The sequence below is a fragment of the Urocitellus parryii genome, unplaced genomic scaffold (genome assembly GCF_045843805.1).
Source record: "Urocitellus parryii isolate mUroPar1 unplaced genomic scaffold, mUroPar1.hap1 Scaffold_67, whole genome shotgun sequence".
Classification (NCBI taxonomy): domain Eukaryota; kingdom Metazoa; phylum Chordata; class Mammalia; order Rodentia; family Sciuridae; genus Urocitellus; species Urocitellus parryii.
The window spans coordinates 736,029-754,087 of NW_027554122.1; the positions used below are offsets into that span (position 1 = coordinate 736,029).

Sequence of the window (18,059 nt, forward strand, 5' to 3'; positions counted from 1 at the left end):
TTCCTCTCCTTAAAGTACTTGTGGGTCAAGCTGGTCCCTTGGAATGCACTTCTTACAATATAATTCTGGAGGGACGATGGTTACATTTCTGGGGAAGCTTTCTCCCACCAAGAAGGTAGGACAGGCTCTGATCAGCCTAGGAGTAGCCCTGGGAAAACTGGAGGAACAGCCCCTATGCTTCTGCAGAACCTCCTCCACTACCACACCGGTGCTGGGACACAGCAGCCCAGGCCTGGCTGATCAGCTCATGGAAACACCTTGGTCCAGAGTCCTGTGCCTAGACCTCTCTGTCCCTGGGAACATGCCCAGGCACCTACAGAAAACAGGGAAAACTGCAAGACACTAAAAGCCATCAGAGCTGATAGGTTCATAGATATTCTAAAATCTTCTCATCAGGTCACTTATTCAAGCTGGAAAACTTTTCTTCAAAAGCAAAATTGCAGAAAGCCAAATATACACAGAAGTCAGTCAAGAGCTGCTGTAGGTAGAGCCCTTTCTCCTTTCAGAGGGGAAGCTGAAAATCCTTCAATTCTGGTTGAACGCAGCATGCACAGTGGTGGGGTGGTTCTTGTCTGTCTCTTGCCAAGGAGGGTCATTTTTGAGGTGACACAAAACATACAACCTTGGCCCTTCTCAGGTCAATAATTTCTACCAATGACTTTAACAAAGGTATCTTGCAGTTGCTTATCTAATGATTTACGGCTTCTTCAGAGCACAGTGGAAAATGATTCCCACTGAATGAAATCCTGAGACCAAACAGCATCCCTCTGACTCTGTCTTCCTTTTGCAGATAGGAGCTCGAGCCCCAAAGGAGTCAACATGTCCAGCGTTGCCCAGGGAAGCGATGACAAAGGTCTAATTCTCTTCAGAGGCGTGTCTACTGTCACTAGGCCTGGCACAGACCCTCAGAAGGCCTGTAATAAATGTGAATTGCCTGAATACAGCAATTTATCCTAGGGTGTGAATGACTGATAGCATCTTTACACAAGACTCCTCTTAGGGGTATTTCCTTGCCTCACTTGCCCACATTCATGTGGGTGTTTCCTGGGATTGCCTACCAAATAAACTACGTAAACTTGAATCCTTCCCTTGGGGTCTACCTTTGGGTCCTCTCAGACTAAGAGGATACTTCAGTGCCCCATCGTAAAGTTCTAATTTTTTTTGGGGGGGTGGGTTCTGAGGATTTAACCCAGGGGTGCTTTACCATCCCTGGCCCTCTTTATTTTTTGAGACAGAGTCTCACTAAGTTGCTTAGGATCTTGATAAATTGTTGAGGCTGGCCTTGAACTTATGATCTTCCTGTCTCAGCCTCCAAGTCACTGGGATTACCGGCATGAAACAGTACACCACAGCACCTGGCTTTAATATTTTTAATGGTAAAATACCTTTCACATCCTCATCACTTGTGGATAAAAGCAAATCATAAGGTAATTAATAAATATATTTTAGCCTTTTAAAATGCATTAATTTTAAGTTTTTTTTTAAATTCTTTTCTATTTTCCAATCTTTAGTAATGAGGCTGGGGATTTTACATACATTGTTTTAAAATGTTAGGACAATTCTACCAAATATTTAAAATTATTTAGCTATAATCTTTATGCCATTCCAGATGCCATACTGCTCTTAAAATTTATCACTAAGGCCACATGTAAAACATTTATTCCAAATCTTTCCCTAAAACCATCACTCCTGATTCCACTATTCTTCCACTTTTCATTTTTTTCTCACAGTCTCAAGTTTACCAAGCAAGGAATTTATTACAAAGAAGGGAGGAAGATGGAAAATAGAGGGTAAAATTGACAGAAGAATTTAAGATTTCCAGAAACCAGTATTACCTCTTATGGAATTTCATTATTTTTTCATCTTTTACAATTTTTATTTTTATTTTTTAAATACTTTTTAGTTATACATGGACACAATACCTTTATTTATCTATGTGGTGCTGAGGATCCAACCCATGGCCTCACACATACTTGGTGAGCATTCTACCACTGAGCCACAACCCCAGCCCCAAATTTTATTTTTATTTTAAAAAAAATATTTAATTTTTAGTTTTAGGTGGATACAATATCTTTATTTTTATGTGGTGCTAAGAATCGAACCCTGGGGCTGGGGATGTGGATCAAGCGGTAGCACGCTCGCCTGGCATGCGTGCAGCCCGGGTTAGATCCTCAGCACCACATACAAACAAAGATGTTGTGTCTGCCGAAAACTAAACAACAAAAAAAAAAAGAATAAATAAATATTAAAATTCTCTCTCTCTCTCTCTCTCTCTCTCTCTCTCTCTCTCTCTCTCTCCCTCTCCCTCTCCTCTCTCCCCCCTAAAAAAAAAAAAAAGAATCGAACCCTGTACCTCATGCATGCTAGGTGAACACGCTACCACTTGAACCACATACAGAGCCCCAAATTTTTATTTTTTGAGCCACATCTCCCATTCTCCAGATGTGGCTTAAAGTTAGGGCCTAAGACCTGACAATGTGTGCTGGGCATGATGATGTGCACCTGTAACCTGTAGTTCAGCTCCTTGGGAGGCTGAGGAAAGAAGATCACTTGAGCCCAAGAGTTAAAGACCAGCCTGAGCAATATAGCAAGATCCCATCTAAAGAAAAAGAAATCCTGATGGTCTGGAAAAATCTCCATTATACCAAGTAATGAAACTTGTGCATATGTCTTTTCCATTCACTCTGGGAAAGTCATGGTAATAAAAAATATTTTGCAGTGGAAACAATTTCACCTCTCATGTGGCACTTTTACATATTAAATTATATCAGATTAGCACACTGAGATTGCCAAATTTTAATACTAAAAATTTTCAGATGAATAAACCAATTCATATAAAATGACATGGCAATGTCATACAGTGAGTGATAGAAGTATCACCTGATCCAGGCCTCCCGAATCAAAGTTGAACAGTTTTCCACCATATTACACTCCCTACTGTTTAATGTAGTTAGGTTTGCTTTATTAACATGGTTATTAACTCATATACTTCTCATCATTCAGTATAACCCCTCCCCTCTTTTCTTCTGAATGCATGAAACATTAAGAACTCTTCACTTTTATTCATTTAGTTCATTTCAAATCTGTGCATGCATACAAGCATCTGGATTCATTGTAGGTGCCTGCATTTACTTATGACTTAAAAATTAACAAGGCAGCATTGCCAGATTCATCACTGGATTAAGAACTGGATGTATACAGAGCTATGACCCATAATGGCCATTAGGAGAAAAATTAATGGTGAGATATAATAGAGCTTCAAAACTTTTTTTTGGAAAAAATGACAAAATGGAAACTGTTTTTGTTTAATTCTTAAATGTATTTTATTCTTTTTCCACTTTTATAATAGCCAAAAAAAAAAATGACCTTCACTCATCCATTTGACCAAAATTTATCAATTCCAAGCACAGTTGTAATGTTCTGGGGAGAAACTGAACAGACCCAACATGAAAAACTTACTGCATAAATGAAAATAAATTTTTACATCTAATATTTAAAATATTTGACGTAAGAAAGACAAGCAATAAGGAGGTCCCGAATTCTTAGTACTCAAGGACACCATACTATAATGGTTGTACCTGTGTTTGAAAAGGTATTTAAAGATGTTTTTCTAATCAAAATGAGATGTATTTATCTAAATGTTGATGATAAAATGGTTATAAATATATTTTGTTTTGCTGTATCAAAACAGATATGATGGCATAAAATAAAGTTGCCCTTAGCTGGAATAAATCAGTGTAACTGACATTAGCAGCTGTGTAGTCAGTAAAGAATTATTGTTGCTATTACTTGGTGGTATTTATAAACACTTTTATTTTCTAAGTGCTTTACAATCACTTATTGTCTAATTAATATCTAATCATCTGTTTACAAGTAATAATCACACATGTAGTGCAGTTTAATCAAAACTCCAAATGCAGCCGCCATCATACTCAAGAATGCTGTATAAATTTTGGTTCCTCCTCCTTGGGGTTTGGGTCCAGACATATGACAAACCTGTAATGCAACCAAAAAAAATGGATAAAGATTCTTACTTGTCTTTGAGCATTCTTTGAATTCACAACATGCCAAATATACTATCTGATGTCAGTGGATAAGTAAGACTGTAGGTGATTTTTAACAATGACTTGATTTCACACATATATTAAAAATTAATTTACTTAACTCACAAAATTGGGTGATAAAAGTACAAGGCCAGGCACCAAGTTAACAGTGAAACAGATAGTAACAATCACTCTTACTGTGATTTTAATGAAAAAAGACCAAATGTACCAAAAGTGGTTGAGGGACCTTCAGAGGTTAATAATCTAACCAGGTTCAAGTCCATACAAAGCTATTATGGTTATGAACACCTGCCAGTCTTAATTATTCAACATAAATGGATATACTGCTGTTGCCCTTTAGTATCCCCAGGTGTTAATCTATAAGCAATTACAGGAACCATGAAAGGATTTTTTAAGTAAGTGAATGATATGCATATTAATCCAGGTTTTTCCCCTAGGATGAATTTTCTTATGAGTTGCTGACTCAGAGTACTTGCCTTTTTAAAGCTTTTGGTACATGCTTTTTGATACTATTATCAAATGTCTTCCAGAATGGTTAATCACATTTACACCTGTTCATATACTGTTAAACAGTTTTCTTTCTTGGTTATTGATCTGCCATATCCACTTTTATTCCTTCTTGCTGAACCACTAGGCTCACTCTCCTAGCACTGTAGCAAATACTGCAGGATCCTAAGGATTTTGCCTGTAGCCTTCAAATGTGACACCAATGAGTTCAACTGGCTAGTTGAATAATGAAGACTATCTAATGCCAGGATGGATACATTTATTCACAATTAAACTATTATTATAATCCTTAGATTTGTACTAATAGATTTTGAAGATTTGGTCTCCAAAGTGACTCTTCATCTTGTAAACCTGCACTCAGAATCTTTGAATGCACAGAAAGATTTGGTTTAATCTTCTGTATTAGGTCCATATGGCTGCTGCAACCATTTATTACAAACAGTGTCTAAAAGCAACATAGGTTTATTATCATAAGTGTGGACCAGGGTCAGAAGTCTGAAATGGGTCTCAGTGAGCTAAAATCAATGTATTGGCACAATTGCATTTCTTCTGGAGGCTCTAAGGGAGAATCCATTTCCCTTCCAGCTTCTAGAGGCTGCCTGTATTACTTGGCTCATGTCCCACTTTCTTCCATTTTCAAAACCAGCAATTGCATCATTCTAGCCTTTGCTATAACAGTCTTAATCTTCTAAGTTGTCTGTTTCCATCTTTCACAGTCTCATCTTCTAAGTTGTCTGTTTCCCTCTTTTCACTTAAAAGGACCCTTGTGATTACATTAGGCCCACCAGGACACTTGCTCTCACCTCAAGATCTTTAACTGAATCACGTCTGTAAAGTCACTTTAGCTATGTAAAGACAACTTTGGGACCATTAACAGACATCTTTGAGAGGTTGTTATTCAACCTACCACACCTTTCTTAGCATGAGCTGGACCTCCAGATATTCTGAACAAAAAGTGGATTATGATTTTAATACTTAGTAATTTATGAATCCCTACTCCTTGTCAGATATAGGCATCATGCCCAATTTGCAGATAACAAGTGGTACTTAGAGACGTTAAATAATTTGCCCAAGGTCACAGAGATGGTTAGTAACAGCCAAGTTTCCAATTCAGGGCTGTGGGACTTCAAAGCCCAGGTACATTGCCTGCTGCTTTGGTATCTCAACATTTGCAATGCTCTAATCATTTTGCTCTCTGGATAGCCTTCATGTTGAAAGCTTTTCATTTAGTTTGTTTGACATTTAATGATACAACCTAGCTAGATAAAAGCTTTTATTAAGCCCCTATAAATTTAATATTTGACTCAATCAGTAGATGCCAAAGCAGAATGTCATTACAAAACACACTTAAGAAGATGCCACGGCTGGGGATGTAGAACATTGGCGGAGTGCTTATCTAGCATGCCTGAGGCCCTGGGTTCCATCCCTAACAGAAGAAAACAAATGCTTTCACATTCTTTAATCTTTCAAAAAGTAGCATTGATGGATTCTTCCTCTGCAATGTAACCAGAACTGGATTCACTGTGTTTGCTTCTCTGTGAGTGACATGTACATCTCTGAATAATAATGGGTGATGCGGGCAAGAAATGATGTTTCCAAAAGCCCACAAGTATACCAAATACCATATTTTTGTATGTGGTGCTGGGGATTGAACCCAGGTCCTGGCACATGCTAGTCAAGCACTCTATCACTGAGCTATATCTCCAGCCTTTTAAATTTCGTTTGGAGACAGTGTCTCAATAAGTTGTCCAAACTGGTCTCAATTTGAGACCCTCCTGCCTCAGCTCCCCCAATTAGCTGGGATTATAGGCACATTCCACACTGGGCCAGGCCTAAATATCCTATTTTAGAAAAAAAGAGAATCTAATACTTTGGGGGTCTGGTATGTCTTAATGAAGGATCTTATTGTCTTCACTCCTTACGTTTCTCAACCTTGATTGTATATTAGAATTACCTGGTGAGTTCAATATCGCTGAGTCCTGGTTTCTACACCCTACAGATTCTGGTCTGATTGACCTGGGGTTCAGCATCAGGACTTTTAAAAGTTCAGAACCACTGTGGTAAAGCACAGATGAGAGGCTTTATTAACATATGGATTTTGATCCCAAAGTAATGCTTTTTTTCAAGACAATTTTGTTTGCATCAAGAGAAGCCTTATTCGTGTATGTGTCTCAAGAAACTGGCTAGGTAAAAACCTTCAATATGTCCAAATACAATCCTTTTACACACCTAGTCTACTACTAAAGTGTCAGGTGAGAGACTATGTCAAATGGCTCACCCACAGGTGCTTGAGAGTAATGTAGCCAATGGGCCTCCACAGAAACCATCCTTTTATAGTAAAATATTCTCCTAAGTAATCAAGACAGCATGAGATAAGCACAGCTTCAAATAAAAATAATACTTTATTCAAAATGGTTTGAATAAACTTATACTACCACTCAACCATAAAAACTCAAAAGGAGTAAAACCATGACAGTGAACCATAGCAGTCCCTAGCACATGTAATATCATCATTGTTCAAAACACATTTGGGCCAGGTGCCTGTAATCCCAGTGGCTCGGGAGGCTGAGATGGGAGGATTGAGAGTTCAAAATCAGCCTCTGCAAAAGCAAGGTGCTAAGCAACTCAGTGACACCTTGTCTCTAAATACAAAATAGGGCTGGGGATGTGTCTCAGTGGTCGAGTGCCCTTGAGTTCAATCCCAGGTACTCCCCCACCAAACAAACAAACAAGAAACCATTTGGAATAAGTCTTTTGAAATTTCCATCATGACAACTAATCAATAACTGAGAACCAGTTATTATATACTCATATCTAAATTTTAGGTATAATTTAGATTTGTCATAAACATGTCAAACATTCATTGACTTATAGTTGTTTCAAAAATATCAGAAACACTTCCTTCCAAGATGATTATGCTACTAGTGATAGCCAATAAGAACAGAGAGTGGCCTATTGTGGTGGGAGATTCTTAAAGGGGATGAGATAATCCCTGTGACCCTGTCTTAAAGTGGAAAGCATTAGATACCCAAAATTAGGCTCAGAAGTAAATTATTGTAGAGCAAAGGTTTTAGAGCTTTAATGTTCATAGAAACCACCTGTAGCATTTGTTAACCATAGTTTTCTGGGGCCCAGAGGATCTAACTCAGTAGGTCAAGTAAGGTCCCTCAATATGAATTTTGATCAAGTTGGCAGATGTTGCCTGAGGTTCACGCTTTAATATCGTTGTAAAGAAATTATAAAACTATAGTAAGTACAGGGGTTTACCAAGTAAGACTGTGGATATAACAATATTTTGTGTGTGTGTGTATATATACTTTTTTAAAATGATAGAAATTTTCAAAATTATGAGACATCTTGAAGAGATTCCTGTGAAAGATGGAAAGTTTAGGTATTAATAAGGATAAGAACTGCAATGGACTGAAACCCATTATATATATTTAAGCCCATGAGTTCACAGTACTATAGGTGGGGGAGAACCCCTAAAATTTTGGTGGGTTCTAGAAAACAAATGCATTACTTTGAAAACTGGAAACTACAGAGAAGGAATCAGACATTCATCTTACCTTTCCTATACAAACTGTCTAAATAGGAGTATCTCAGAATGAGTAATGAAGAAGATAAGAAAATAATGAAGAATGAAATGAATTATCCCTGCTTCCTAACCCCCCAATGAATGATTAGATCTATGCTCTGAGCATTAACCACTGATAAGATGACAAAAAGACCACCCTAAATATTTTGGACTTCTGTACTATGTATGAAATATGCCTTTCAAGTAAATAGAACCTGGCTTTGATCCCACCTCTTGATCTGAGACTAAATTACAAAAAATACAGAAGGAATAAAACATATTTTAACACAATGGGGAAGCAATCAGTAAAATCAAAGTTGTGAGAAGCTCCATAGGAAAAACTTTGTTTCTTCAACCAAAAAAAAAAAAAATGTGCAATAAACCTATGGATTGAGATTTAAAAACCATCAATTAGTCATAATGTGTGGGTATGTTATTAGTATCCCATTTCAAACAGTATAAAAACATCATTTGTGAGGCAATTAGAATCTGAACAATTTCTGAATACATGAATAAATTGTTAATTTGGGGGTATAATAATGGTATTATGTTTATATTTTTCAATTTTTAGAAGTATATACTGTAGTTAGGCACAGTGGTACAAACCTGTAATCCCAGTGACTCGGGAGACAGAGGCAGAAGGATTTCAAGTTCAGGACCAGCCTCAGTAACTTAGTGAGACTCTGTCTCAAACTAAAAAAATAAAAAGGTTAGGGATTTGGCTCAGTGGTTAAGCACCCCTGGATTCAAGCCCATACCAAAATAAATAAATAAATAAAAACTAAAAGGACCAGGGATGTAGCTCATTGGTAGACTATCCCTTGGTTCAATCCCCAGTACTGGAAAAAAAAGTATATACTGTAGTATTTGCACATGAAATATATTGTTTGGATGTGGGCAGTGGATATAGCTCTAGATCAGTGATTCTCAATTGGGTACAACTTTTCCTCAAAATAAATTTAGTAATATCTGGAGACATTTTTTGTTTTTTACAACTTGGAGGATGGTGCTCCAGGCATCTAGTGAGTGAAGGCCACAGCTAAGCATCCTATAATGCACAAGGCACTCCTCCACTAGAGGGGGATGGCCCTGCCTGGTCCTCTGACAACTTTGGGTCATGCAGGCAGAGGCTTGAGGTACAGTTCATATGAGTACTGGAGAATGTGATCCTCCTGGCACAGGAAAGAATGGGAGGCCTGTGAGCTGTTGTTTCAGGGCCATCTCTCACACCCTTCCTTATTTCCCTTGAAATGCTGTTATGAGGTAGTTTCTAATCACCAATTCTATTCTGTTGGGAGAGGCGGGTACCTACCCTGCTCCTCTCAGTATACAGTTATAGATAGAAATCCACTTACTTGTGGCCTATAGCGGGCCCCGGAGCGATGGGTGTGGGACTCATCTGGCCCATTTTGTTTCAGTGTTATCTTTTTCAGTGTGTGAAGATAAGACTATGAGAAACTGGCAGCATTAGCTACTGTTTCTTTTGCTGTCTATGTAAGTAATAAACTGTCTGAATCTAAAAGTGACTTGTTGTACTTTTGCCAGTCGAATCAGTCAGACCTTGGCCTGGCCTGGCCTTGTGTGTGTGCATGTCACAACAAAAAAATATCCCACCCCAAATGTCAGTAATGTTGAGGCAACATTGGTCATGAGTTGATCACTGTTGAGGCAAGGTGGGGAGTATGTGAGTAGTTCAAATGGCAATGTATGATTTTGTCTAATTTTGTATCAGTCTGAAACTCTTCATAAGAAAAATTATATTTAAAAAAAAGAAAAATTATATATTTAAAAAAAATTATTTTAGTTGTATATAGTCACAATACCTTTATTTATTTCTGTGTAGTGCTGAGGATTGAACCCAATGCCTCACACATGCCAGGCAGGTGCTCTACCACTGAGCCACAACCCCAACCCCTGAAAAAAAAAAAATATATATATATATATATATATATATATATATATATATATATATATACATATATATAATTTTTGTGGTTGTAGATGGACAGCATGCTTTTACTTTATTTGTTTCATTTTTATGTGGTGCTAAGGATTGAACCCAGTGCCTCACACATGTTAGGCAAATGCTCTGCCACTGAGCTACAGCCCCAGCCCCAGAAATTATATTTTTTTTTAAAAAGTGGTCACCTTGGTTTATTTGGCATCTGGCACTTTAAGTACCTAAACTCAGACAATATGTGTAAATGCATGATGTCAGGCTTCTACCTCCACCACAAAATTAAAAAACCGTGTTCTTGAGCAAATGTTTTGACCTCTTTTAGCCTCAGTTTTCTCCATAATAAAATAAGGCTAATAATGCACCTAAAGATTTTGTGGACATTAAATATAAGTCAAATGTTTGCCTCAAATAAATACTTTCATTAGATCTTCCTTTGTTCTTGTTGTCTACTACTTTTCAATACAGAAAGGCAATGAGACCCTTCTGTTATCCAGATAAATCATTTTGATCCACTCAATTTGTTTTCAAATAATTCCCTGAAAAATATAGGGGGCATTAGTATGAGATGTTTTGTTCTGAGGATTTATTTTATTTTATTTTAGGTACTGGGATTAAACATGGGGCACTTTGCCACTGAGCTACATCCCGGCCACCTTTTTATATTTTTTTTTAAATGTTGAGACAGGGTCTCACTAAGATGCTGAGGGCCTTGCTAATTTGCTGAGGCTGGTCTCAAACTTGCAATTGTCCTGTCTCAGCCTCCCAGGTTACTGGGATTATAGGTGTGTGCCATCTCACCTGGTTTGTTCTGAGGGTTTCAAACAGCAAAACCTAGAAGGCCCTAGAGGCTAGGGAGTGAGAGGGAAGGTAGTATTTAATTCAGTAGTTTACAATAATGGTGATTTTTCCCCACAGGGGACATTTTTAAGTGTCTGGAGACATTTTTGCTTGTCACAACTTGGAGGGGCACTACTGGTATCTAATGGTTAGAGACCAGAATGCTGTTAAGCATCCTACCATGCACAGGACAATCCTACAACAAAAAATTGTCTAATCCAAAATATCAGTAGTAGCAAGGTTGAGAAACCCTAGGGTAAGGTGACCAAAATTCCTTGATGAAGTTTTTCCTGAGTAATTAACTTTGCCTTTCTTTGTTCTTCTTACCTAACACATACAGGTTATTAAAAGCATGCTCAGGAGAAATCATTCAAAAATGTGATTACTCTAATTCTGAGGCCCTAATTTGTTATTCATTTCTTTATGAAGAAAAAAAAACTGAGTAGTGTTCTGATCTTATTGCCTTTGAGTTTCAAATACCAAACTCCAAGCTTGCACTGATTATCTTCTTAATTAATAGACTGCGAAAGCAGGGCATCTCTTTATTAACTAGTGAAAAGTATCATCTCCTGACAACTCTATATAGTCTTTGTTCCCAACTATGGGGAGGATTAGGATAAAGCAGATTCAGACACTACTCCCCATATGGATTATATTTCTCTTATTAAAATAGCCCATCTCCATTTAGATGATGTCTGCCTACTATCAGTATTAAATAGAAACAACTATGTGCAATTTGTCCTCCATCCTGTTTCTGAAGTCAGGGAACTTGAAGTCAAAAACACAGTGCTGTTGGGCTGGGGATATAGTTCAGTTACAGAACACCTACCTAGCATGTGTAGAGTCCTGGATTCAATTCCCAGTATCCAAAAACAAAACAAAACAAACATAAAATCCCACAGTGCTACGTGGACTGAAGGAAAGAGATTCATGGTGATAACTGTGTATTCAGATGGCAAACCATAGGTGTTTTGTGAGGTGTTTTGTGTGTTTTGGGGGGCAGTAAAAGAAATATTTTAGAAGATAATCGTGGGGGTGGGGAATGGAGAAAATCTCTATGGAATTAGAATTTCTTAAGGATCTATGATATGGCCCTATTTCTTTATTTCTCTGTCATCACACCATACCCCTTTTATGAAAACTGCTTTACCCCACAGCCCAGGAAAATTGTGTTGGGACACCTGATTAAGGGAGTCAACCTGGACATTGTGGCATGTCCCTGTAGTCCCAGCTACTTGGGAGGTTGAAGTCAAAAGATTGCTTGAGTCTAGGAGTTTAAGACCAGCCTGGGCAACATAGTGAAACCTGGTCTCAAAAGAGGGAGAGCACCAAGTCATTGCTTTTTCAGTGGTTTCTCATATCTTCATATTTCTTCATTCATGAATAAGAATAAGAGTGGGGTGCAGTGGTGCATACCAGCAACTCAGGAAGCTGAAGCAAGAGGATCTCAAGTTTGAGGTCAGCTTGGGCAACTTAGTGAGACTCTATGTCAAAATAAATTTTTTAAAAAATGGACTGGGATATAGCTTGCAGGTGGAATGTTCCTGGGTTTAGTCCCCAGTATCACATACACACAAAAAGAATAAGAATAACAGATGGACGCTAAATGGGTCAAGAGCTGAGCTGTAGGCAGAGTATTAGAACAAATGGAGTGAATGTCCCTTCTGAGGGCTTCTCAAAGCTGCCCTGATTCTTGTTTTTGCTGAGGCATGCTTTTCAGCTTTCTGTGGATTTTATAAGATAATCCTTTGCATTCTCCACTCCGGAAATCACCCTTCTGAAAGAGCTAACTTAGTGAGTGCTATTCCTTGAAACTATGAAATCTGTGTCTAAGATAGATATACAGATGTGTCCAATAAGAGATGAGACTAACATGATAAATGAAACCAAGAGCTTGCCTAACAGTTATTTGTACTTCATGCATGGGAGGGTTAAGTTCTCCCCCAAAGATCAGCTCACAGTGAATTTTCCTTCTTAGAAACCATATCATTCTAGATTGTTTCATATAATGTGTTATAACTCCTTTATTTTGTTGTGTTAAACTATTGTTTATTTTATAATATCAACTTATTCTCATCTGTGCCTTGATATTTATCTCTTATATGGTTAGTTAACTCATGAACAATCAGATTTGGGAAGGGCAGCTCATATTCATAGGATCTATTCACTTTTTTACATTTTAAATCATCTCCAACTCACTCAGACTGGCTTCTATCTCTACTATTCCACTAAAACTGAGTTATGTTTCTAAGTTTTTCAAAAGGATCATTTATAGCAGTGGTTCTTGATTACAGAAGATTTCCCCACAAACACCACAAGAGTTATTTTGCAATGTCTGGAGATAATTTGATTACTATGTGGGTATTGCTACTAGCATCTGGTGAATAGAGGCCAGGGATGCTACTTAACATCCTACATTGCTCAAGCCAGCCTCCACAAGGAATTGTCCAACTAAAAATATCAATAATGATGAGGTTTAAAAATCCTGCTTTAGGACCAAGATGGATCTTTGGGATAAATGACACAAGTCAAAATAGTTAAAGATTTTTTTTTTTTGCAGGGGGTACCAGGGATTGAACTCAGAGGCACTCAGCCACTGAGCCACATCCATAGCTTTATTTTGCTTTCTATTTGGAGATAGGGTCTCACTGAATTGCTTAGCACCTCGCCATTACTGAGGCTGGCTTTGAACTTGCGATCCCCCTGCCTCAGCCTCCTGAGCCACTCAGATTACAGGCATGTACCACTGCACTCATCTGCCTCCTGAGCCACTGGGATTACAGGCATGTACCATTGCACCCCTCTAGGCAAAGGATTTAAGTAGACATTTCTCCAAAGAAGATGTACAAATGGCCATTAACCACATGAAAATGCTCATCATTAGCCATTAGGGAAATGCAAATCAAAACCACAATAACACATCACTTCACACCCACTAGGACATTTTAAAAAAATAATATTTTGTTAGTTGTAGATGGACACATACCTTTATTTTTAAATTTAATTTTATGCAGTGGAAAGGATTGAACCCAATGCCTTATACATGCTTAAGTGCTTTACCACTGAGCTACAACCTCAGCCCCCACTAGGACATTTTTAAAATCTGGAAAGTAGCTGGGCACCATGGCTTATGCCCACAATCCTAGCAACTCATGAGGCTAAGGCAGGAGGATCACAAGTTCGAGGTCAGCCTCAGCAATTTAGCAAGGCCCTAAGCAACTTGTAAAGATCCTGTTTCAAAAAATAAAAAGGGCTGGAGATGTAGCTCAGTGGCAGAGTACCCCTTATGTACAATTCCCTGTACAAAAACAAACAAACCCTGAAAAATAAAAAGTATTGGTGAGAATTGAAAAGTTGGAACTCTCATGGATTGCTGGAGGGGAATGTAAAATAGTGCAGCCTTTTTGGAAAGCAGTTTGGCACTTCCTCAAAAAGTTAAAAAATAGACTTACCATTAGACCTACTAATTCCATTCCTAGCTTTACACCAGGAGAATTAAGAACATATGTTCACAAACAAGACTTGTATGTGAATATCGTAAGAAGCATTATTCACGATAAGTAAATAGTGGAAAATGTCCATCAACTAATGAATGGGGAAACAAATTGTGATATATCCACACAATGGAATGTTATTTGGCCATAAATGGGAACCAAGTACTGATACATGCCTCAACATGTATGAATATTAAAATCATATGCTAAGTCAAAGAAGCCAAATACAAAAGACTACATGTTATATAATTGTACTTATATGAAATTGTTACTGAACCAGGTCATTTTACTCACCATGAAATATACCAATCTATGAAACAAAGAGATTTGCAAAAAAGAAAGTTAATTCACAAGGCAACCAATTGTGAAGAGACAAGAGACCCAAGTCTCAAATCTACCCACCAAGATTTGGCCTTGTGGATATTTATATTCTGAGGCATGATGAAAGGTGACTGGAAGTTAACAAAGAGCAGGTCAAATAAGTTTAGCCTAGAGGGTTTATTCTGGTTTTCCCTTGATTTCAAAACATCCAGAATGGGTAAATACCTATAACAGAAAGTAGATTAGTGGTTTACCTACTGCTGGGAGCATAGGAGGAGGTATGTGGGGAGTGACTGGTAGTGGGTATGAGGTTTCTTCTATGGGATGATGACAGTAGTCTATTCTAAAATCATGGTGATATTTGTATAACCCCATGAATATACTAAAAATATTGACTTGTATACCTTAAATGTGAATTGCGTCTTTCAAATGTGTCTTGTTTTACGAAGCTAAATTGTTTTAGAAAGAGAATATGTAATTATGTGACCTTCAAAAATTGCTGTTGAATTGCTTTTTGAGGTCAAGACAAGTGTAAAAGCTAGGAGACTAAACTGGAAAAAAATCTAGGCTTCTATAGGCAGAGTGTTTTGAAAGTATCTTAAGTTTTCATTCCAATTAGAATAAAACCAGAACTAATAGGCAATATGTTTCTGTATGCCTAATGAATAAAGTTAGGGGTGTAGCTCATTGGTAGAATGTTTGTCTATCATGCACAAGGTCCTGGGTTCAATCCCCAGTACTAGAAAAAAAAAAGAAAAGGAAAAGAGATAACACAGAGCTCTAATCAGTAGCCCCCAATCAAAGGACTGTCAAATTAGTAATATATTTTATATTTAAATAAGATGTTTAATGTAGTATTTATCATTTTTAATTGAATTTCTATTATAATAATTCTATTTTTCAATGAACAACAGAGAAAATATTACAAAGCTTTTATTAATTCTCCATTTTTGGTATTAGGGATTGAACCTACAGGCACTCAACCACTGAGCCACATCATCAGCCCTTTTTTATTTATTATTTTAAGATTGAAGTCTCACTACATTGCTGAGGCTGACTTTGAACTTGTGATCCTCCTGACTCAGCCTTCCAGGCTGTTGGGATCACAGGTGTGCACTATTGTGCCCAGTTCTCCATTTTTTATCTTGAATTATTTGTAATATTTAAGAAAGTAATTAAATTGACACTCTTAGTACTTAAATTTACCCTTAGATAAAGGTGTAGTAGCCACATGAGAAAGAATTCAGATAATACGTATAAGTCCTAACCATCTCTCTTTGATGGGTCCAGCTCCTGCCCCTCTGGATAAGCTGAGAAAGAGTTGTAAAAGGTGAACCTGCCATCTATTGTATCTCTGAGCCAGTCCTTCCCAGTCATTAAATATCACAAACCTATAGCAATCCTAGAAGACCGGCAGGGATTGAATAAGAGAGCCTTGTAAATGGTGACCACAACATCTTTGTTATAGTGCTAATGGCAATGTTAATCAATTTAGAGTCTGGAGTCAAGTTGAAGTTGGTCCACCTAACATTGAATCATGCTTCAAAGGCTAGACTGAAACTCATTCATTCTCCTAGATGACCTGGAGGTAATCCTAGATGGACAAAATCAGGATTCCCTGGACAAGAAAGATACAGAATAAATAGTGATTTAAATTCCTTTCACTCACTCAAAAAACATTTACTAAGCGTCCCCAGGAGCCATGCATCCAAGATGAATGAGATAGTTTCCACTCTTAAGAACATCTAGAGGGCCTGGAATTGTGGCTCAGAGGTAGAGTGCTCCCCTAGGACGGGCGGGACCCGGGTTCAATTCTCAGCACCACATAAAAATAAAGGCATTGTGTTGTGTCCATCTACAAAAAAGATTCATATTCTCATTCTCTCTCTCTCTCTCTCTCTCTCTCTCTCTCTCTCTCAAAAAAAAGAACATCTAGAACAAGAATATATATGTAGAACAAACTTTTAAAAGATTGCTTTAGGGTAGCAGATGTAGCTCAGTTGTACAACTCATGTTTAGCATCCAGGAAGGCTTGAGTTCCATCCTCAAAACAAAAACAAAGTATACACCAATGAAAAAAATTAAATAAAAAATATATGTGAGGTATGTTGGTCATTGTTTTCAAAAGAAATTATCATGTAAATTACTCTGTGCTTTTATTTATGACTTGAATCAATGGAACTAAGGAAAACATATTTGAAACAGATATTATGTTTCTCTTGGTCCTGGACCATACTTTCCAATTTTTAAAATTCTTTATCTCTTTCTCTCTCAGGTATATGGGGGTGGGGTGATTTGTCATTCATGGAAAGACACAGAATTTTAAAATGTTATAAAACCTGGGGCAGGTTGTGTCCACCTGTCCATATTCAGAGGGGAGAAGTGTCAGAAGAGAAACCTCTGGCAGTGATCATATATTTGCTAATTGAATTAAGAGGATTTGTGACCCTTTAGAAGGACACAAAGACTATGTTGAGTTAGGTGAAGGCTGCACAAATAGAAGCCTGTTCCTGTAATATTAGGGTTCATGGTCAGGAATTAGAGATGAGAGGAAAGAAGGTTTAATGATGTTTTGGAACAAAAAGTAAAAATGCAACTACTTTTCCTTTAGGTGGCTTAAAAATGCTCAGCTTCATAAATCTGAGCATTCTAAGTTGTTCAAATAAAATCTTAAATATTTAATGTGTATTTACATTGTTTCTATGAATTTTTCTTTCTCTGATTATGGCCTGTAGGCTAGAAATTTTCCTTATGGAAGACAAGAAAGCAACAAATCATGTTCTTTGAAACTTATAACTAAACTGAGGAATTGGGTTTTATTTTTGCTAAAAATGCATTAATGTTTGGTATGATGGATCTCAATAGGCTGTAAGAAATCACCTCAGCTAAGGATTTAGACATACAAGTAAGTTTCAGTCTGGAGGTGTAGCTCAGTGGTAAAGTGCTTACCTACTATACCCAAGATCCTGGGTTTGATCCCAGCACTGGAAACAAATAAAACCACAAGTATCATTCCTATCTTTTTTTTTTGGTGCTGGGGATTGAATCCAGGGCCTTGTACATTTGAGGTAAGCACTCTACCAACTGAGCTACATGCCCCACTTTCATTCTTCTCTAAACAAGTCGAAATTCTCTCTTCTATCATGTTCATTACCTAGAACCAGCACAGTACCAGCAAATGCACTCAACATGGTGTTTTAGGACTAATGGAGCTAACTGATGACTAGTGCCTTGGGAAGGCAACATATTTGATGCCCACTCTCCCCTCTGAAAAAGCTGGCAGATGTAGTTTCCAAATCCAT

At 37.5% G+C, this 18,059-nt stretch overlaps 1 protein-coding gene across 1 annotated transcript in view; it reads left to right on the forward strand.

Moving 5' to 3' along the window:
• The first annotated feature begins 819 nt into the window (after positions 1-819).
• The window catches only part of LOC144252900 (DNA polymerase alpha catalytic subunit-like), a 92,451-nt gene continuing 75,211 nt past the window's right edge, over positions 820-18,059 (forward strand). The window contains 1 exon segment of the mRNA XM_077794947.1: positions 820-916. Within this exon segment, the coding sequence (XP_077651073.1) occupies positions 820-916 (97 nt within the window).